At 42.5% G+C, this 23,121-nt stretch overlaps 1 protein-coding gene across 6 annotated transcripts in view; it reads right to left on the bottom strand.

Moving 5' to 3' along the window:
* mcf2la (mcf.2 cell line derived transforming sequence-like a) overlaps nt 1–23,121 on the bottom strand; it is a 67,496-nt gene that overhangs the window by 1,396 nt on the left and 42,979 nt on the right. For 5 of the 6 annotated variants that reach the window (XM_088290213.1, XM_088290211.1, XM_088290210.1 and 2 more), the window contains 25 exons: nt 15,951–16,064; nt 15,732–15,848; nt 15,471–15,620; nt 14,871–14,995; nt 14,679–14,793; nt 14,477–14,596; nt 13,735–13,926; nt 13,475–13,666; nt 13,174–13,327; nt 13,042–13,094; nt 12,881–12,960; nt 12,722–12,788; nt 12,499–12,614; nt 12,344–12,413; nt 12,167–12,259; nt 11,396–11,488; nt 11,184–11,309; nt 10,881–11,102; nt 10,707–10,799; nt 10,055–10,133; nt 9,922–9,985; nt 9,737–9,840; nt 9,466–9,558; nt 3,597–3,671; nt 1,629–1,738 (listed from right to left, as the gene is read on the bottom strand). In XM_088290213.1, coding sequence (XP_088146339.1) covers nt 1,629–1,738; nt 3,597–3,671; nt 9,466–9,558; nt 9,737–9,840; nt 9,922–9,985; nt 10,055–10,133; nt 10,707–10,799; nt 10,881–11,102; nt 11,184–11,309; nt 11,396–11,488; nt 12,167–12,259; nt 12,344–12,413; nt 12,499–12,614; nt 12,722–12,788; nt 12,881–12,960; nt 13,042–13,094; nt 13,174–13,327; nt 13,475–13,666; nt 13,735–13,926; nt 14,477–14,596; nt 14,679–14,793; nt 14,871–14,995; nt 15,471–15,620; nt 15,732–15,848; nt 15,951–16,064 — 2,817 coding nt within the window. The remainder of the gene's footprint in view (nt 1–1,628; nt 1,739–3,596; nt 3,672–9,465; nt 9,559–9,736; nt 9,841–9,921; nt 9,986–10,054; nt 10,134–10,706; nt 10,800–10,880; nt 11,103–11,183; nt 11,310–11,395; nt 11,489–12,166; nt 12,260–12,343; nt 12,414–12,498; nt 12,615–12,721; nt 12,789–12,880; nt 12,961–13,041; nt 13,095–13,173; nt 13,328–13,474; nt 13,667–13,734; nt 13,927–14,476; nt 14,597–14,678; nt 14,794–14,870; nt 14,996–15,470; nt 15,621–15,731; nt 15,849–15,950; nt 16,065–23,121) is intronic. The other variant, XM_088290214.1, reaches the window with a different exon arrangement.

Below are 23,121 nucleotides of genomic sequence, written 5' to 3'. Positions count from 1 at the left end.
ATGCCCTTTATTGTCATTGTACTCAGTGTACAACAGGATTGCAAAGCTCCCATCTCCAGTGCAATATAACAAATAATTCAATTAAATATATCAATTCAATTAATTAAAGATTAAATAATTAAATAGAAAATAAATCAGAAATTAAATAAATAAAACAAATTAAGTTGCAGTTCTACAAGGTAAGGGTAGTTGTGTGCGAGAGTTCAGCATGGAGTATACAATAGTACATTTGTGGTGGTAGAACTCGGCCACGTAGCGCAGACTGCCCGTCATTGTACGGAAGTGAGTGATGTGTCATCATGCATTGCATGAAATTATGACATTGATGACTTTTATTGGTTGCTAAGTCCATTTATATAAATCATTTGTGAAGTGATGTTCGTTTTAATCAGCTAGGTTACCGCCTTCCCACTAGCTACCCATTATTTATCTGAGCCGCTTTTCCTCACATGGATCGTCAACTGCATGGCACACAAAGATGAACGACCACTCCTGCTCATACCTAGGGCCAATTTAGAGTGTTAATCTAAACATTAACCTACCATGCATGTGTGCAGACGAATTCGAACCCTGCACTCCTGTACTGAGAGGCGAACAAGTCGCCCATCGTACTGCCCGTCCCGCTAGCTATCTTCGGCTAAAAACAAGCACTAGTGGCCTTAGTTAAAACACACGTCTATTAATCACTTGTATTCATAAACTACCTTTGAGCTGCTCAGAAATGAAAATAATGACCTTCAAAATCTTGTGTGAAGTAAGAGATTGACAATTTGACACGCTTAACAAATAAAATAAGTTTTGCAATCTGCGGCGAGTGAGTTGAAGAAGGCCGAGTTGCCAGTCTGCCACTGTACTGCATGGTTGTTTGTCCCATTTACTACTCTTTGCCGTCGCGTTTTTCGGCGCAATGGCTTGGCGCTGTGTGGCATTGCATTGTTCACATTCAGGCCAACAGTTTGAGGGGCCGCATTATATAGGCCGCAAATGGAACAGTTTTATAAGCACTTGCAAGATCTGCATTTTCTCATCCGTTTTGCTTGGCAGGTGTGATTATAATCAATTTTGAAAAATGTTGGTTGCTTAGAATTTCTGTTTGCGTGATAAATGAACATGCCACGTCCTCTTGGAAAATTGGCAATCACTAGCCTATTGACAAGCATTTTATGGTTTATTAGATATACGTTATTTATTCCGACTGGTACTATCAAAATACGACAAATAAAGCTAATTTGACAATGTCGGACACCAGCCCGCTTTGTGCGCTTTCACTGCTAGCAGAAAAATTGGACCAACATTGTGCGGAATTAACAGAACGGCAACATAAAATTACATATAACGCAAGGCTAAACCGCAGACAAAATATATTTTACCATTCTTCCAATGTGGATGGGTCGTTCAGGCACACCATGTTTTAGCATTCCGAGCATGTGTGGTCCAACATACATCATGCCAACAACTTCCTCCATGCGACATCGAAATATTTTTTTTCATGCTTTATTTTTTTTTGCATGATGTTTAATTACTTTACTTTCAAAGTTAAAAAAGTTACTTGGCAACCAAGTGTCCAGACATGGATTGTGTTCAACAATCAGGTTCCCCCATTGGGCAAATACTTTTGCAACTCTCACCAACTTTTGTACTGCATCATCTTCAGTGTCAGAGTTCAATGGCTCCTCGCCACTGGAGTAGTCATCATTCTCCTCAGAGGCATCCACTGAGAGCGACACTTTGGTCCAACCTGTGAGAAGAAGACATGAGCATGATAGGTGTGTATTTGAAAAGTCAATGAAAAGGAAAAGAAGTGACAGAATGGCACACAGGAATCAGATGTGTGTGGAGGATTTGTCAGAAGCCAACAGTATGCCTCTTGGAACAAGAACCCAAAATATGATCCACACTGAATTTGGGCCACATTTTACAGAGCAAACTCAAACGAGCACGACAAATCACAGCAAAAGCCCACAATGGCTGCTTTGTACCTCGACGCTTGCTCTGTAACAGACTAGAGGCGCTGGCCCATTTGACTTTGCTCAGACTGATGTGAGACGCTGGACAAGGACAAAGAGCCAGCAAAAATTAAGAGAGACATTTTCTGTGGAAAAAGAACAAACTCCACCAATCACAAAACACTCATTACCACATGAGGATGCTGATTATGATGATCACCATGACCTGTCGATAACAGTAGTCATATACATGAGCAGAAGGATCAGTCCTTCTAATAATGGGTGGATATCCATTCCAACGTCGCAGAGAGTCACTAGACTTATCAATAGGGATGTAAGGATTCATACAAATTTGCTATATCAATTTAAACTGCTTAAAATATGCATCGTAAATAATAAACAGATTTATCATGCTCTGTTAACCGGAGCTGCTCTCTCATATACTGAGCACGTACAATGCCTTGTCTGCGATGCACAAGTGCATTAGTGGTAATCTGGGTTGTCCGTAATGTAAAACGTAAGCATTGTGAGCAATTGAGTTTCATGGCTTTACAGTTTTCATATAGCCGTGGTTGACATCAAACAGTAATAGCATATATGTGTGCTGGGACACTATCATGGTCACCCGATGGCGACCACGTACCATGTGTTGCATTTATAAACTCAGAAATCTCAGTTCACAAAGGAACACAACATTTGCCGCAAGCCATTAACGGCAACCCCTAACAATACAACATACGGCAACCCAGCAAGGTTGTTAGAATATACAGGTACAGTTCTAAAAAAACATGTTCCTCCTCCTATTCTTTAAAGGGACTGACAGCTTCACTGACAGGTCAGATTGTTATTTTTTTTCCGGTTTCAGCGTCAGAAGGGAGGCAAGCGAGGTAATATTGCTCAAATTGTCAGTTCTGTCGTCGTAAACGGCAACCGATTACCACCAAAATGCAAATGCACATTACTACTCTTGTCTACTTCAACTTGTGAAAGTATAAAAGCATTCTGCACAATAGTTTGGATATATTGAAATAAAAAACGAGCTCATGTGATCACCTCCACAAAATCAAAAATACTGTGCCGATCACTTCTCCACTTACACATGCTGAAGCGGACAAGAGCAAGACTGGTAGTACAGTACATTTCCCTAATTTTATTCATATGATTTCAGTCCCGTCGATAATAAAATATAACATGTAAAAAATATAATGTAAAAAAAATATCTAAATATATAAAATATAAAAAATTGGATTGGTGCCCAGGTAAAATGAAATATGTTTACAAGTACTTCTTTTAGAAATTATAGGTAGTTTCATAGTATTAGTGAAATTCAGCATAGTTTTTGGTTCCATTTATAATACACTAAACATTTACACGCTTGCACCAAACATCAGTGAACATTGCGTTTGTCGATGGCTGCAGCACCACACGAGCGCACAGAGACAAGCATGGGATCGATTTAAAAAAAAAATCTAATCGAAAAATGGAACTGAAAATTGAATCGGGGCTCGTTCGAATTATTACATCCCCACATATGAACTTAAAATAAGATAATGACAACAGACAAAGCAAGAGGTGGGTTGGATGTTTGAAACGTTGAAAACAGATGACAAATGGGAGACTGACACCCTGTTGAATAATGAGACATTATACCTTTGAACCCAAATGGAGTCGGGTCACTCTTGACCAAGTGGCGCTTGGCACTGTGCTCTGGGCTTATGCCCGAGCCTGGCCACAAAGGCAAGGAAAGTGAAAAGAGGGAGGGGAAAAAGGAGAGTGAGGGAGAAGTCAGATACAGATAAACAAGAACCCAAACACTTTCCTTTAGTTTGAGCTGCATGGACTTGTGCAGTTCTGCATTATGACCACTAGGAGACAGTGTCCTCACATGGGGCAAGACATGATTGAAAAATGACTCTTCCATAGAGGTCATTTTTTTTCATCCGTGTTGATCACAGGTGTCAAACTTCATTTCTCGAGGGTTGAACGCTATCCTGCATGGTTTAGATGCTTCCCTCTCCTCTCCAAACACACCTGATTCAAATGATTAGCTTTATTACCAGGGTTCTGCAAAGCTTTCTGACGCACTAATCATTTGAATTAGAATTAGAATTAGAAATCCCTTTATTGTCATTGTACTCAAGTGTGCAACGAGATTAGAGGGCTCCCCTCTCCAGTGCAATACAACAATAATACAGACAAATATATAAATTAGATAAATAAATAAGAGAGTGCAATGGAATTTAGTACTGAATAGTGTATATAAAAACACATCACAATGCTGTTTTGCAAGGTTAGGGTGTTCTCGTGTGTGTGTGAGAGTTCAGAATGGAGATGGCTCTCGGGAAGAAACTGTTTCTCAGTCTATTGGTCCTCGATTTGATGCATCTGTAGCGCCTGCCAGAGGGTATCAGGTCGAACAGGTGTGAGTTTGGGTGGGTATTGTCTTTGACGATGTTGAGAGCCCTTCTGAGGCACCGGGCGGTGTAGATGTCCGACAGTGAGGGGAGAGGGCATCCAATAATCCTTTGCGCTGTTTTGACTGTCCTTTGGAGCCTCACTCTGTCCGCCTCAGTGCAGCCGCTGTACCAGGTGGAGACACAGTACGTCAGCAGGCTCTCGATGGACGAGTGGTAGAAGGCTAGCAGCAGCTTCCTGTCCAGGTTGAATTTCCTGAGGACTCTCAGAAAGTGCAGACGCTGGCGGACCTTCTTTACCACTGCTGTGGTGTTGTGAGTCCAAGAAAGGTCGTCGGAGATCTGTACTCCCAGGAACTTGAACGTGTGGACCCTCTCCACACACACGCCTTCGATGCAGAGGGGGGGGCGGCACCGTCTTGTTCCTCCTGAAGTCGACGACAATCTCCTTTGTTTTTGCAGTGTTAAGGTGCAGTCTGTTGTCCTTGCACCAAGCTGTCAGTCTCTTTACCTCCTCTCTGTAGGCTGTCTCGTCACCTTCCGAGATCAGACCGACCACTGTCGTGTCGTCAGCAAACTTGACGATGGTGTTGTTGCCGTGGGCCGGGCTGCAGTCATAGGTGTAGAGGGCGTACAGGAGAGGGCTCAGCACGCATCCTTGAGGGGAACCGGTGCTCAGCATGCGGGTGGAGGACGTGTAGGGGCCGAGCAACACAGTCTGGGGTCTGTTGGTCAGAAAGTCCTTAATCCAGATGCGTGTGAGGGCAGGGAGGCCGAGAATGTCCAGTTTGGCAACGAGGATGTCTGGGATGATCGTGTTGAATGCCGAGCTGTAGTCCACAAAGAGCATCCTTGCATAGCTCTGCTGTCGTTCCAGGTGGCCCAGCACAACATGCAGAGCAGTGTTGATGGCGTCCTCAGTGGATCTGTTAGCCCGGTATGCAAACTGGTAGGGGTCCAGAGTGGGAGGAAGGCAGTCCCTGATGTGCTGGAGAACCAGCCTCTCGAAGCACTTCATGATGACTGGTGTGAGAGCAACAGGACGGTAGTCATTCAGGTGGACGGCTGGTGACTTTTTGGGGACAGGAATAATGGTGGAAGTTTTCAAGCAGGAGGGGATGACTGCTTGAGCCAGGGAGCGGTTGAAGATCCTGCAGAAAACATGTGCCAGTTGGTGGGCACATGCTCTGAGGACCATGCCTGGTATTCCGTCGGGTCCAGTAGCTTTCCTGGGGTTAACCGCCAGGAGCGCGCGCCTCACATCGTGTTCCTCTACGATGAGTGGGGGGGAGTTGGGTGTGACGGTTGGGGCGAGTCAAAGCGAGCGAAGAAGCAGTTAAGCTCCTCTGCCAGCGATGCACTCGGGTCTACAGAGGTCGTGCTGCCGCCACGGAAGTTGGTGATGCTCCGTAGACCCTGCCACACCTCCCGTGGTCTGTTACTGGCAAGGTGGGCCTCCAGCCTCCCCTTGTAGATTGCCTTGGCTAGCTTGATGCCTTTGCTCAGGTCAGCACGAGCCACCCTGTACTGGGCTTTGTCGCCTGACCTGAAGGCAGCGTCCCGGGCCTTGAGGAGAGCGCGAACCCTGCTGGACATCCAGGGCTTCGCATTTGGGAAGGTCCGTATAGTCCTGTGTAGGGACACAGTATCCATGCAGAACTTGATGTAGTCCAGTACACAATGTGTGTAGACATCAAGGTCCTGATGATCAAAGAGGTCCCAGTTTGTGTCTTGAAAGCAGTCCTGTAATTCACTCATGGCGTCGTCACGCCAGGTTTTCACAGTCTTTGTGGTGGGCCTGAATCTGCGTCTGAGAGGGGTGTACGCAGGTGCGAGCTGCAAGGACAGGTGGTCTGACTGGCCGAGAGGGGCGAGTGGGAGGGCGTGCTTGATGTTCGAGTACACATGGTCGAGAGTGTTGTCTCCCCTCGTTGGGCACTTGACATGCTGGTGAAACTCTGGGAGTACAGTCTTTAAATTGGCCTTATTAAAGTCTCCCGCTACTACGTGAACGCCATCAGGGTGGGCCCGCTGATGTTTATTGATGACGCACGCGAGCAGCGAGAGCGCCGTGCTAGTGCTAGCGTCGGGAGGGATGTAAACAGCTGTGACAATCACGACCGTTAGCTCCCCATCAGGTGTGTTGGAGGAAGTAAACGTATAAAACTTGTGGAATACAGGCCCTTGAGGATTGGAGTTTGACACCTGTGGTGTAGATTCTGTAACATACTTGATTGTTTTCAAACATCAACCTTTATTTAGTAATTTTCATGTTACTGTCGAGTCCCGCTATTCGCCATTGATAGGGTCGACAAGTTGCGAAAATCTGCATATACAATAATTGACACCCATTGCAATGCATTTGTGGTGGGGGTGGAGGTTGTTTTTAAAAAAAAAACACTGTCCATGAATTCAAATTCAATAACCGCGAGATTGCAGGGATTTACTCTTTTGCACATACGGACGACATTGTAGAAAAGGGCACCCGCATTTCCTTGACTCAGCATAGCAGATGCAAATTTGAACAGATTTGAACCCCAAAAAAAAACAAGCCCAAACATCCATGTCAAACATCCATACGGACCTGATCCGGACGGTCGCTCTGAAACCAAGATAGATTTAACAAAATAACCCACACGTTGCTATCAAATCTGCCAATAAGACTTAACTGGAATTTGTTAGGTGTATAGTAATTCCTCGCCACATCACAGGTCAGACATTACAGATTTCTAATTTGAACACAGGAATTTATATTTACATGTAACAGAGCACAGCAGGGACCTGAAGTGTGTACAACACTACTGTGACTCAAACGTCAAGAACTGAAACAAGCATTTCTTTATAATGAATGGCGGTTGCGTCATTACCAGGAAATTTCAGATTGCAAGTACCCAACATCAGTCAAGTTTGGTATCGTCAATGGTGGAAAGAAAATGACTTTAAATAGCTAAACAAGGTACTGCATTCATGTCATCTTTAAAATCTACGTCCACCCGCCCATTTTAAAGTTTTAATGGGGAAACAGAGGATTGTTGTAAAGTTTGATAAACATCTGCTGCTCCCATCTTCGTGACTAGTCTTGTATTCGCCAAAACAGTCCCTTTGCTTAATTTTAATGCAAGGCGCCATTTTAGGAACGGCTGGGACGTCAAGTCATTCACTGGTGCTTCCCTTGCACCCACCAGGTGCTATCGAGTGAAATGCCAGATCCTTGTTGACGTATTGTCGTTGATAAAATGGAAAATTCTGATGAAAGTCAGGAAGAAATTGGCCAAATGGGATTTATACATTTTTGCCAGAAAATACCTCAAATTCAGAATCTGGTAATGAAACAATACCTTCATAAAATAAACTTTCGGATTCCCATCGAGTGTGACATGAACTTTTTGTAACTGGGTTTCAAGCATTGCTTGTCTAAAATGTCCAGTGCTCGGGAGGCTGAGCACGCAATGCTGCCCACTTCCTCATTCGAGCCCCCCGGCTGCTTAGAGGGCCGTGCATGTGGCATCCACACTTGGATATTTATTCTTTCATTTATTTAGGATGTAACCTGACCCACGTCACAGTCAGGCTTCCTTCCACCTTCTGTGCACAGAGCCTCGTCTGACAAAGAAGAGTTTCTCCGCACTATCTTTTTCCATCAATTGTATTTAAGTTTTTAATGCCTCCAAGTATCATGTTTAATGTATTTTTATGCCATTTAAGGCCTTAATTTTCACAAAACCATTTAATGACTTTCAAATGCTTTTCAATGACTCGCAGAATCCCTTTAGGAGCAGTATATTGTTTTGTATTTATTATTTCATTAACACGCTGCAATATTGCGGTTCAGAGCATAATATTTATGTTTATATTTGTATTGAATTACTTTGTTACGATGCAATAAGTGTTGGAAAAAAGAGAGGTGTACTAGAGCAAGGGCGTTCGTGTCGGAAGAAGTGGAATTAAGAAGCAGGTGAACACTGTCCTGTCATTTTGGTTGATTTTAGCAAGGAAAACTGTACAAAAATTACCGGCATACCCCACCCGTGCTTAGTCCGTCAGTTTTTTTCATGTTCCCGTCTTTCGTTGGCAGTGACAGATTGACAGACCTTCCATCAGTATTGATGGAATGCCCACCTCAGGAAAATGGCGAGAATGACTCAGAATCGTCAGAATCTGACCAAGAAAACATCATGTTGAATAGGTCACACGGCTGGGCGAAGACTGCTTTCAACGATACGCCATGACACCGCGTCCTGCTGGCCAAGAAGGAGCAAGTATATCTGCGCACACTTGTTGCCATGGCGTCTCAGAGAGATAGGTCCTGTGAACTATTATTCAGCTTTTCCTTCATACAACCAATCAGTGTAACCAAAATAATTGCAATTTTACTTGATAATTTATATGTCTACATTTTAGTGGATGGGAGTTGTTTGCTATTCACAGATTTGTATTTTTTGCGGCAGTTTTTGTCACATAAAGGTGAGCTATTCAGATCAGTCGTATCCAGAATTTCTTTTGGTAGTCTTTCGCCCTCGAATTTAAATGACCTTCAGACTGAATTGAGTACATATATACAGTTTATGAATTATTACAATTTTTACTTTGCATTTTGTGTCGCTGATTTGTTGTTTGCTCTCTGCCTCAGTGTGGTTCCTAGTTGAACTGCTAGAGAGTCGTAATACTGCATGTTCTTGTTTCTCAATTCTGATCTCTTTGTGACACTAATCTCTCACTTTTTTCTTCCAACTGGAGTTCCCTGTGCTTCTTGAGGTACAGCCAAAAAATGGCACCTCTTATTCTGTCTCCTAAGTGGTCGAGGTAGATGGGTGTCCCGTACTGAGTCTTAGTCTCCTCGAGGTTTCTTCCCAAGAGGGAATTTTTCCTTGCCTCCGCTGTTTTGTGCGAGTTCATGTGGGGTTCAGTTTTAAGTGAGGAGTATAGTCTTATTGACATGCTCCTTGTTTATAGAGCAGAGACAACTTGTGTGTTGTGATTTGGCGGTTTGTGTATATATATATATATATATATATATATATATATATATATATATATATATATATATATATATATATATATATATATATACACACACACACACACAAACACGTATATCATGTTACCTTTTGGACTCTTGAGATTGCTGAAGCCCTGCAAAGTAAAACGCTTTTTAGCCATTGACGACCTGTCCGCAGTTGGACTTGTCACCGTCTCATCTGCAAGCAATGAGTTGATATGTGGGAAACGAGAGTAGGCGCCAGTCACAAAAACACAAAAGAAGTGCCCAAAAGATGACATAGGTGAGGGTGGTGAAGAGAAGAGCAGGATTACAGATCAGTGAAAGATAGCAAAGCAGCTTTAAAATGGGTCCGTGATGCCTTCAAGATTATTCACCTTTGTGTTTGGCAAGCGAAGAGTTGTTGTCGGACACGGAGATCGCCTCTGCTTTCTTTTCTTCCTGCTTCTTCGGGTTCTTTTGACTGCCGCTCCGAAAGGGGCTGTGTTCAGATGGCAAAATAGAGTTACCGCCACAATATGAAGGGTTAACGGTGACATCATGAGCTGCCCGCATAACTGACCTGAGGGAGATGGAGCAGTTGGTGGTGTGGTTTGGGGAGTCGCAGCTCTTCTGCTGGCTGGCATCTACAAATGTTTGAACCAAAAAGTTACAGAACAGATTGGCTTTGCCGGTAAGTGACAAATTCACGATACCTCTGCAGGCTTTGAGCTGTTGGGTGAGAACTTTGCGGATTTCATTCACCCACGATGTTTTGATCTCAGGAGTTGGAGCCTAAAATAAAATTTCAATATAAGGTTGTGTTTAATTCTCCTGGTGCATTTAGTCCCACTAAACAAACCCGTATGATCATAAATTCATCCATTTGGGGGCATCTTATATTCTTGGTTACCCTGGCCAAAACCTCCTAAGATTTTAGTGAATTTCACAGTTTTTCAAAAAGCTATACTATTGGTCAATCCACAAACCAAACGTGGGGTTACTTTTACATTTTATCGACCAATCTAAGGTGTTGAAAATGGCATTCTATCTTTCGCAACACAAATGCTAATGTTTGAACAAACTTATATATATTGAACTTGATAATTATAAGCTCCGAGACCGAAACTTAAGAATGACATCACTTGGGTCTAATCCATTTGCAGCAAATTTTGATTGAAATTATCTAGTGTTATCTGGCGACTACCTACCTTTTTTTTTTTTTACAATGTATTTATTTATTTATTTTTTACACTATGATCATGTTACCTTTGAGTGTACATGGAAACCCGCACATGCATATGGGCACGTGACCTCAAGCTAAGAAACTTTGGGGGTTCCAGATCCTGATAGAACAATAAAGCTTACCTGGACAATAAAAACTTCCTCTCGTGAATTACACCAAACCTCGAACTTCTTGTTGTCTCCTTTAGCATTCTCTGTAATTCCCACTGCACTCATCTGATGGAGAAACACAGCGGAAATGTGAGCTTTTCAACAGCAAATATGTGCGATTCTCTACTGAACACTGCAGTGCCTCACATTGAGAGAATGTTTAAAGCTGTAAGACGGAGCTTTTTCATATCCCTCGCCATTCTCCTCCCTCTTCTTGCAGAAGAGCAGGGCCTTCTCATGCAAGAACAGATGCCTCTGCATGGGCTTGAACCTGGCCAGGTCCTTGACTTTGGCATGCCCTTTCTTGTGCTCTGTCCACACGCTAAAGGAGCCCTGCATCAGCAAACGACCCAGCTCGGAGAGGTTACCCTGAAATAAAAAATAAAAATTCACATTCACTCAAAGACAAAATAGTGAAAACTGGAAATATAATAACAAAAGCTATCAAACCTCATATCCTGTGATGGCAATAAGATGCATGGAGTCGTTAACAGCTTTCAGGATGCCCAAAATGGAGGAGAGAGCTTCCTGTAGGTCGTCAGAGCCATCGCAACCTTTACTGTACTTTAACAATTCCTGCAAATGCAAACGGGGAATAACAGCCAGTTTTTGCTGCCTCACACATTGACTCCACGTCTTCATGCCACATGAATGCAGCTCACCTTCAGCAGCAGCTGATACTTGGTGATTCTCTGGACGGGTTTAAGGAGGTAGGAGTCCAATCCAAGTTTATGTTCCAACTTCTTCTGACACTCCTGGTGGGGCACAAAAAAAAAGACACGTTAATAGGCTTATTAGTACTGCAATGGCTGTAATGAGCGTTTGTACATTAACTTGTCATGACTATATATATATATATATATATATATATATATATATATATATATATATATATATATATATATATATATATATATAGATATATAGATATATAGATAGATAGATAGATAGATAGATAGAGAGAGAGAGAGAGAGAGAGAGAGAGAGAGAGAGAGAGAGAGAGAGAGAGAGAGAGCGAGAGAGCGAGAGAGCGAGAGAGAAAGAGAGAAAGAGAAAGAGAGAGAGAGAGAGAGAGAGCGAGAGAGACAAAAAAGATATAAATGCTCTTTTGACAGTGTCAAACCGTGACAAAATAAATTAAGTATTGTTGCAGTTATACTTTGTGTGGTTTGTGTTGTTAAATATTTGTTTTTATATTCATTTAATAAACATGTACTTTGTGGTGTGTTGTACTGTAGTAAATGGTGCGCCATGTTGTACTTTGGTGTGTAAAAACAGGTCCACAGACAACAGTGGATATTACCACCACCTAGGACCTTTCCTATGTGCTCCTGTTGACTTTGTAAACATAGAATGTAGTGTCGACTCGGTTTACATTGGAGTAACCAAGTCAAATTACAATATCGGTCTTTCGATTCAATTATTCAAAGAACCTGGAAGAAGGCACAATCCGAGCACTGCCGCCATAAACTCTCAGAGCGAGGTTTATTCTGGCAGTAAGCCTCATAGATCTGTAGGTCCTTCATCTGAAAAGAGAGAACAACCAGTTTGCATTACTTCAACCATGATCTTTGTCATTGAAGCAACCTCTGAAAACATAAACTACTTACTCTTTCTAGAAAGCAGCGGCCCACAAGTTCAGGCCAGTTTGTGTAAGCCTCGAGTTCCTTCAGAAATGTCCTTAAAAATCAGTGAGGTATATTCAGCAAATACACAAATGCCATTCCTTTCCTCTCTGGGGAGAGTAAATTTTAAAAAATTGTACCTCTTGTGAAACTGGTAGATTTCAGGCATGTTACCAAACAGTATGTCCTTCTTACTCAGCAGCATACTGGGAATGAGGTGAGCCATTGACGGGTTGTCCATCTCTGCCGCATAGCCCTAGAGCGACACAAAAGCCATTATTCAAAGACTACATAGCATCAGTAAATGTGAGGAGACTGTAGTGCAGCCACACCAGCAGCCGAGTAGACAGCAAGGATGCTCACCTCTAAAACACATAGAAGCTCTTCCACATAGGCTCTCTCCGTCTCCAGGAGTTCATTCATCACATGACTAGAAAACATAAACAAGATTGTTTTTTTAGACAAAGACACCAATCACGTCATCAGTAATGTAAGACTTCTTTTAGGACTCAAGGCGCTCACCGTCGCAGCACAGCCAGGTTTTCATCTTCCTCGGACAGGGAGGCATGTCTGGTGCCACAATTGGCTACGGGAGACTCAGCCTGGACAAATATATTTTCTTACTACCGTTTCAAAAGGTTCAAACATGGCAGCTTCAATCTTGATAGGACAACAGCCTTTACCTTTCTGCAGAGGGCATTATCTGCCGAGTATCTCCTTTCTTTTCTCTGCAGATCTGACAAACGGAAAGGTTTTAAGGTTTAAGTTTTATACAAAATTGATCAATGTCTTTGATCACTTGCTTAAAAACATACTGGGTGAGGCCTGTGGAGACTTGACTTCCGGTCTTGGTGCCACTGGCTGAACTGGCCGTGTCTGTTTGGCGGCAAGTTTTTTCAGGCTGACGCGTCTCTTGTCAAACATCTCCTGGACAGAGTTTTGCTTCTGGAAAACTCGTTCTACCTGGTCCTGATCAACATCAAAATGTGCCACATGGATCAGGATAGAAATTTTATAAATTCTGATTTATTTTCAAATTCCTTCTTAATTAATTTAATTATTTTTATGGAGCGTCACCACATTATTAGAAAATTACCAAGTCTTGAACTGACTAACCCTGAGCTGAGTAGTGAGCACCGCCTCATACTGACAGCAGATGGCGCTACAGTCGATGAGGGTATGAAGAGGTGCTGTTTCCAGGTATCGTTCCAATTCCTGGAGAGCAGCCTCAGCTCCATCTTGAGACTGACATCGGTCCACTGGCTGGCTCGCCAGCAGATATATCCCTTCTTCGCACCAACGGGAGGCCTGATGAAACAAACCCGTTTCACATGTGCTCACAGAAATATAGCTTGTTTGCCCTGAAGAGGAAGTACCTTCTCCAAAGCATGGTGGAGCTCCATCGCTGTTAGAAGAAAGCTCTTTTTGTCCCTCAGAGTAGAACTGATTTCCTCACAAACTGCCCTCAGCTCGCAGCACTTGGGCCGAATGGAGTCCTCCGCATAGTGAGCACTCTCGATCAGTCCGTCGCCTTCGCTGGCAAGCGACAAGGCGTAGTCCAGAATGTCCTGTTAGAGCATGAGATTAGCGTTTGCGTGTTCTGAGTTTGCTTCGGCCACTCCAGTGTACACTCACGTTTCAAAATATATTTGTTAGGTTCGTTTAAAACAACTCCATGTTGTCCATCGGTGCGAATGTGAACATAAATGGTTTGGCTACATGTAAACGGCAAATGACTGGCAACGAGTCCACCGTATTCTACGCGTATCACTCCAAAAGTCGGCAATGATAGGATCCAACACACATGCAACCTTAATAAGACACAGATCAAATCATTTTAAAACATGCGTGGCATTAGAATGAAATAATTACCTTTCTATTGAGTGTTAAATTATATGTACCTATCAACTAATGTGTTTTTCATAACTATGTAGTCAAACTGAACAATAACCTCGACACTAAAAGCCAGACTGTGGCTTCTACTAAATATCTACAGTAATTTAATTTCACAATCCCCCAATATTAATTTCTTCATTTAGTAAGCTGCAAAGGGCAGGTTATTTATAAAAGTGGATTTCTGCACCATTCAAAAGTGTGTGTGCGTGTGTTTGTTCTTACACAAGCCTTTTCCTCATGACTACTGAGCTCACGGAGGACGTGCTCGGCATGGGCGGGATTCACGCTGACCTCTGAGAAACCGCATAGCCGTTCCGACGTTGCGTCAAGTTGGGCGCGCACCTGTGAGTGATGTCACAACAACAAAGCATGGCTTTAGAAAGAATTTTCTTGTCTAGCATGGCCTTGGATTTCCTCAACTCACTTCACGGAAGTGCTGCTCAAAACGTCGAAGTTGCAAACACTGTTCCAGCTTGGAGCGGTGACGTTCCCAGAAATCGTCAAATGCTGTCTCGGTCTCGTCCAGTTGACCCAAGAGTCTGAGGGTGCGATGGGAAATATGTCAGACATGAGAATGAGCAAGTCCAACATGCACACACAGTGGAGTTGCTCTTACCGCTGTACAGTGGCTAAGTTTTCCAGTTCATCATGGGTCATATGGTATTCCGTGTCGGACTGAAAAGGCTCGTTGATACATTCCAATAGACGTGCGCCTTGAGATTGCGACACCTGTAGGTCCTCCTGGAAAATAAAAATTTTAAGACATGAGTAATTTCTTCTCAATATATCAAACACATGACCCTGACAAAAAGTACCTTTTATAGCATGTAAATAGAAATATTTTTAGGAAAAACTATAACTCGCAACGTGCAAATCCATTTTTGAGCTCATAATTTATTTTTCTCTCAGTCACCATTGTTGTAATTTCATCTAAAATAGCCCTTTTGGTTCTGGATTATAGAACCAGCTCTCAGGTTTAATCACGGCTCATTCTCCTATTGTTTTTTTTAATACATAGCCGTATACTAAAACACAACAGGCATGGATTTATCACAAGAAAAAAATCCAAATGTCCCCAAAACGTGTACCACCTTGATGACCACTGAATGTTTTGAGCGCCACCCAATTAGCAAACCAATGAGGCACAACCCAGAATGGTTCCATAAGTATGAAAAAGGCTTTCTTTCCCATGACAGAGAGCGAAAGAGAGACCTACCTTCATTTTGTCTTTTTTGAGAGAATGTGAGTGCAGCAGGCTTGTGGTGGCATCAGCATCATTGGGCATTTCTGTTTCTGCAAGCTCTGTGCCAAAGGCCTGCAGAGTGTGAGCCGTCGTCTTCACCATTAGAGCAAAGGCTTCAATTGCCTGCAATGCAAATGTAGAAACACACATACAGATACCTTGGTGCCTAAAAAAAGTATGACGCTTTTCAAAAAGATGTGACGTTAGTGAGTGAGTGTGTGGGCGTATGCATACAGTACGGTGTGAAATCCAGCTTTCATGGCAGTATTCTTGTGCCCCCCCTAATTCCGTTGTTAGTTGTCCTGGATCGATATAGGCATGGAGCTCGGTCACCGAACTCAGCATGACCACCTGCAAGGACGCAAAACAGATTGGAACAATTGGGGGTGGTATGTGAGTCAATTACTATACACAACATCACAGGAATGACAATTACAGGGAGAAAAGCCCCACCTTCATTTTGAACTCATCCTTGTTGTACTTGAAGAGGAAGTCTGACAGTGCCCGCTGCAGCAAAGTAGTGGGACGCAACACCAGAACCAAGTTTACAGTCGCTGGGAAGGAGCCCTGGAGGAGTATTATTATTATTATTATTATGGCTCACAATACAGTTATTTAGAATGACTATGTAAAGAAAAAAATATTCTCTTAGTTCAACACCACAATATCAGGGTGACCCAACCTGACCATCAATTTGGATCCAAATAGATGGAATGAGTGGATGTAAAAAATGTGCGCGTTTCTTTTATTCAATTAGCGAGGACCTTTCAATACAACATCGTTTACGACAAAAGTGATAAGAATCTCCAAAATCTCTGGATCACTAAGGGATTGCATGTAAAAAGAAAAACATGTTCTACTGATAATTTGTGAGACCAAAAACTGAAGAAACGGAAAAGAAATATAAAAGGTGTAAAAATAAATTAATGGATATTCTGAGGACAAGTAAGTAGGTGAAAATAGAAATAATATCAAAGGAATGTGGAGTATATTAAACTGTATCAGAAGACTTAACTCCCCACTAAATGATGTTTTGATAGACAGAAATCCCTACTCACTGTTTCTCACTGCAGTGGATGAAAAAGAAATATTGGCCATTGTAAAAAGACGCACAAACAAAAACGCTGTGCATGATTCCCCAGAAGTTCTAAATACTTGTTACCAGCGGTGCGCGGTCAAGGCCTTCAAAGCCTTCGCTGCTTGTATAGATGAGAGTTTGTCTCCAATCAGAATCATGGCAGATGTCATAATACCTGTTGGAGCAGTTTTTTTGAGTGATGCAATATGGCAACACCACCACTATGGCAATTGATGACGTCAGCACTCGTTACACCCATATATCAATAACGAATGCAGCACAGGTGGGGATCGCTGGTCAAATACCGTTTTTCAACCGCACTTACTCAAGACACATTACTTACTATACACAAACTTGGTGAAGTAGTATAAAATACTATATTACATTGATTACCGCATATGCGTGTCTGTTTTGGATTTGAAGCAAGGAAGTAGCAATTTAGTTATTTACTTGATGGCATGACATCTGGACTGAAATGACTATGATTAAGACTAACCCTTGACTATTTGACGACACATACAAAACCACCCATCAACATCAAGACCAGTGAAGCCAGCGAACATCATCACAACTTCAACCCAGGGTGAGTGAGTGCGCGTTAAAACTTTCTTTCACCAGCGTGTCATTGAAACAGGCAATAACAATACCAGTAGCACGCACTATTTGTCTGAGGCCTTCATCAATCGTGTGGCTGTCTGTTCTGCATGAGTAAGGGGCTTTTACAGTTTATAGACAGTTGCAATAGTCAATCAGATCACCAGTTGATCACAGTAAGGCCTTCTTGCTGGCCTTACGCTGAAGGTGAACGCGTCTTGTGATTGGATACTCACTCGTGAGGGGGCAGCGCTATGCAGAATCAACACACCCGAAAGTCATAACTGGCGACCGTTCAAAAATACAAAATATATTCATGCTTTTTAAACCTCAATGGCCGAAGGAGGGAATGGTGTGGATTTAATTGCAGATTCCCTTGCATGGCAATCTTCAAGATGGACCTTTCAAGAGAAGCTAGGAGTGCGGAAGTGCGCATCTGTATATTATTTCTCCAGCCGAGGTGTCGTAAATTATGGCGTTATGGAGGGTTGGGCTGGGCGATAAACCGGAAATTTACCGTTACCGAAATGTATTACAATGACCGACATAATTTTGCCCATGTCGGTAAATTCGGTGTCTAAAAAAAAAAAAAAGAAAAAAAAAGAAATGTCTTTTCTGTCTGCGGCGATGTTCATGCTTCTTTAAGACGGCTCCAGCGTATGTAGTCACGTGACTCATGCGCTGAAGAAGAAGGTAAACAGAAGACGCGTTCGTAGCTTGCGATTCAAATCCTGAAGCGGCTGACACGGCTGCAGACGAAGTAACATTAGTCGAAATTGTTCCTGTCGCGCTTGTCCCGAAAAGAAATTCGACATCTGTCGTTTGGAAATGTTTTGGGTTCCATAAAGACGATGTTTGAGCAAAAGAACATGAACTACAAAGTGCGTCGTAAGCACCTGAAACAGCGCGTCCAACCTTTTCTTTTTCACCACCCATAACACAACCATGCTGTTGACTTGGAGCTTGTACTAAAAGTTCAAAGTGAGAAGCAAGGTTGGACAATTGACAACAGCCCACTAACGGAGGCGACACCATACGAGAGAACGTCTCAGTGGTGGACGCGATAGCCTAGCACCTAGCTAAAGATAGAGCTCCTCTAGTTACAGTGGAGCGCATTGGATTTAAGCGCCTCACGAACGTAGCCGACAAGAGGTACGAAACCATTTGTCGCAAACAGCACTTCCCGATATGGACAACATCGGGACGGGAGCGGAGACATGTCGAGCATTTTGCATCCACATCTGACTTGTGGTCGAGTCGCAACATGAATCCCTGTTTGAGCCTGAATGTGCATTACATAGACGACAAGTGGCGACCGCGCACCAGAGTACTCGAGACGGCACATTTTCCTGATGAAGCACACGCGTTTATTTGGCATTGGCATTCCATTGACATTTTTTTCATTCTATTTAGCATTTTGTTTACAGGTGACTAGCTCCTTTGCACATGGCATTATTTATATTGTTTACAAGATACCTTTACACAAATCTAGGCCTTTGCAAATGGCATTACAACATCTCAGCACAATATATTTGCAGAAAAAGATTTTGTGAGAGGTACCCTTTTTCTCCTGTTCTTTGTGACATTTTTCAAGTCATGCAAAGCAAACTATTTTGAATGTTTATTCAAATGATTTTTGTACTTTTATTTTTCATTGAAAGTAATCTGTGCCAGTTGGTCAATAAAAAAAAGCAGTTAATATGCATTTCCTGCATTTATTTTGATCCTCAGGGGGAATTTATCGCGCATTTATCGTTATCGAGGTAAAATTGCCCAATTTATCGCGATATTGATTTTAGGTCATATCGCCCAGCTCTAATGGAGGGGATTTATTCAAGTCAAACTAAGAAGGACTTCACTGAAGGCCAAGGTGTGAAATGCATGGTCCGCCACAGGCTTATTACCAAAGTTTAACTTTGAAAATGCAAAATGAAGAATGAATAACAGGGTGTAGATTGTGAGAGGAACGTGATATACAAACCCGGCATTTGACGAATACAACAGAACGTGACAGTTTTAATCTGTAAATTGGCTTACCAAAACTAGAATCCCTTGGTGCATTTTAGCCAAAGGTACAATAGTGGTGGATTCATGAATTTTTAAACCCTTGTTGTTGTGCAAATCGCAAGTTTCTGTCATTATTTCTCCTTTTGTAACTGCTGTTTCTTCTTTGCTCTTCTTTTCAACCCACAAAGAAGCACCGTAGAGGGAAGCTTCGCACAATAACAAAATGCAACACGGGATTCTAGTAAAGGTAAGTTTTAAGACAAACTTGAAGAAACACTAACATTTTATTTGCAAATGTTTAGCCGTCCTTGTGCCGAGCTTGCTGGGTGAGATTGCCATAATGTGCATATGTATATACCGTATTTTCGCAGCCATAAGGTGCACTTTAAAGTCCTGAAACGCGTCCAAAAAAGCCAGGGCGCCTTTTGAGGCGGAGCGCCCATTGTGTGGACCAAGTGCACCGCTGGGCTGACTGCGAACATTAACTGCCTGCACACTGCTTATATAGAGAGAAGGCGGGCGTGGCTAACGACAGCAGACGGACGAGAGGGGAGATGGGCGTGAATTACAACGCAAAGGCACGGCCCCCAGTGCAAAGCAGCCCCCAATGCCCCTATATGGGCAAACATGTCTGCTAGCTCTGTTAAGGCTTTCGCAAAAGCCGGCATCATGAGGAGCCGCACGCAGCAGCGACACGGGGAATCTGACAATGACGAGATGGAACCTGCCGTGTTTGTGGGAGAACTTGCCCAGCTGTTTATTTCTGATACAGAAGACGATTTTTATGGATTTATGGATGATGACTGATTAATAATAATGTGAGTACATTGTTAAATAGTTCAATAAAATACAACCAAACTCACTTTTGCTCCTGTTGCCTTTTTAAAAACAGCTAGCCACGCTATCTTCTGTTTTAGTGTGCATGCATGTAAACTAAGGTATTGTATGGTAGGCTGGGAGGCGGAATTTTGCTGGGCCAACGCTCTTATGCTATTCAGTTGATTTGGGGTGATAGTTTTAGTTTTGATGTAACACCGTGACCGCATCGTTTGTTGATTAGTGACTTGCTCACACCGGCATTGTGTCGGCATCCCATCTGAGGGGCTGCGCGGCAACGAGACGGCGAGGCAGACTGATAATGACTCTCGTGTTTGGTGGAGAACGTGTCCAGCTGTTTATCTTGGATACAGAAGACAAGGACTTGGTGCATTTTTGGATGAGTACAACTTCAGCACGTTGTTAAAAGCTAAAATAAAGTACCACCGAACTCCCGCTGCCATTTTAAAAACACGCTAGCGCGACTGAGCAGCCAGCGCGACTGCTCGGTTGCTCGGTTCTGTTTGCGCCCAATGATACGGTGCGTTCTATGTATCAAATACAGAAATAGCACCCTCAACTGGTACTGCGCCCTTTGATACGGCGCGTCTTTTGGCCGTAAAAATACGGTACACGTTATGAGGAAGTCCTCAAAGGACGTCCTCGACCTACGACGTTTTGACTCTACGACGACTGTGCCCCGTCTACATTTTAGGTCCACAAAGCAGGAAAATGCAACCCAGATCAGATTTTTTTTTTGTGTGCAAATATTCATGCTTTGTGTATTCTGAAGATAGAATGTCAAGAGACCTTTTATTACAACACCATTAAAATTAAAAAAAATTTAAAAAAAACTTAAATCTTACCTACATGTCACTAAAGCAATACCGTATATACATGCACAAACACCTTCCTCCTCGTCACGAAATGCATGAAGTTGCTATGGAAACCAATCTCCTTGGGGAAAAAAAATACAGGCTGAAGTAGAGTCAGACTGAGGGATGATGTAGAGAGTGACAGCCCAACAAAAACAACAAAATTTCAGTTTATCATATTGCAAAAACACTGACACAAAATTCACAATGCTGTGTCGGCAAGTGGAATTAATTAAAGGTACTGAATTCTGAATGGCCTTGTTGCATTAACATGACAATGCCAATTCAGTCCCACAACATTAATGCAGACACATGAAGTAAATCCCTGGATACACACATTCACAGACAGAATATGTGCACACTCACAAGACACACAATCACATTACCAGATCAAAGGAGCTTATAAATAAATCATAAAAATTAGAATAACATTTTCCACTGGCCAGGCTGATTTATATTCCCTCAGAGAGTGGAATCAGTCCCATCTTCCAAACAATGTGCTTGCCGCTCTCTCGAGAGCAGGATAGCCAAGTACTAATCCACGAGATCTCGCCCCCCCCACCCTCCACCTACCCTATCCTTTGTGACAAAGGGGGCATCTGCAATTTCTGAGCTGCCATAGCAAAAATACATGGGAAACACACTTCCACATTTATTGTTTATTTCAGGCATTGGACTTAACCTCTTATTATCCACTGATTGGTAATTCTTCATCATATCAAGACCTTCTGGACGAATAAGTGGTTCCAACTTTGTAGTGACAATGCTGAAGACCAACGTTCCTTCACATTTTCCAGTTGTCTGATCATTCACACAAACTCCCCAAGTATTCCTTGGACCATGTAGAATGTGGGCTAAATATAGCTTCCGTTTTTCAGTTCCATGACCACCATTTGTGCTGGAGGGGAACATTTGAAAAATGGAGCCCACAACCTTCTAAAGAACATACTTTTTTTCACATGTACAAATGTGGCACATTAGCGAGAACCATTCTGCTAAAGTGTCAGTTGCAGGGCTCCCGACATCCCTTAAATGGTGTAATTTTGCCCCTAAAATTGACGATTAATTTATTTTCATCTAATCGTGCATATGTAAATTTGCAGATTTATTTTTTTAATTCTTGAATATTGTTTGATGGTCCTTATATACGTTCAATTTAACAAATCTGATTTTAGTTTTATTTAAAAAAAAGAAGGAAAGAAAAAACAATTTATATGATAGAGTCCGGAACAGTTAAGGTATTATAAAAATGTTTTGTTAAATATTTACATTACCAACACATTGCAGCACCTACGAACATGTCCCTAACAGGGCGGAACGCTCCCACAGTCCATGTCTGAAGAATCCACCCACAATTAAAATTATTCAAATGCTTAAACTTGAGTTTAAAAAAAAACATACAGTACCTGTACTGGCGACACTCCTTGCAAGCAATGTTCTCTCTAATTTTCCATGCGTCTGAGCAATTTACACAAACTCCCTGAGCATTCCTTTGACCATGGTGAGTAATATCAGACCTACACAAGGCAGCAAACGAGTATCATACCTGAGTTCAAAGAAGTTACATGATGTAGATATATCACCCCCAAAAAAATAAATAAATAAATAAATAAATAAATAAATAAATAAAACCACCTATATATCAAAAATATCACCTGACCTCTGAAATGGGTGAAAGAGCCTCATTTCAGGCTGTCCATGTTTGGACGGTCCGCTTGTTGCCTACAGCGCCTCGTCAGAGGTGTGGGTGTACTTGTGACAATGTATGCATCAAACTATAGTAAAACAAACAAGTATGATTGCGCGACTGAAACTGTAATTGATGTGGGAATGGTGTGGTGTCCTAATAGGGATGAAATTAGGGTGGAAATGAAGGACTGAGTGTAGAAATGTATGGTGTGTGCATGTTGGACTCTAGCGTCGATGTGCTCGTGGAGAAGGTGAGAGAATTGCACAATTGCTCATACGTGCATCTTCAGGGGACAATGGGGAGAGCATTTTCACATGCACATTACATTTCTATGTTGCAATTAGAGGAATGAAATGAACCCCAGGACTGTTCTTAGAGCTTGCTGCTCATCCAAAGCTTGTGATCAGGGAAGAAGGGCCTTAGTCAGTGGGAGGCCACAAACATGATGGTCACTATGCTTGAGTTTAAGCATTCCATCATCCAAGAGGAGAACCACCTTCGCACCAATCATGACTGTGTGGTATAGTGGCCAGAGAGAATGCACTCCTGTGACAGGTACATGAG

Source organism: Idiotropiscis lumnitzeri, chromosome 3 (genome assembly GCF_059441095.1).
Source record: "Idiotropiscis lumnitzeri isolate Australia: NSW breed Sydney's pygmy pipehorse chromosome 3, RoL_Ilum_1.0, whole genome shotgun sequence".
NCBI classification, from domain to species: domain Eukaryota; kingdom Metazoa; phylum Chordata; class Actinopteri; order Syngnathiformes; family Syngnathidae; genus Idiotropiscis; species Idiotropiscis lumnitzeri.
The sequence above is the reverse complement of the archived record's forward strand: the minus strand, read 5'-3'. Positions and strand labels throughout refer to the sequence as shown.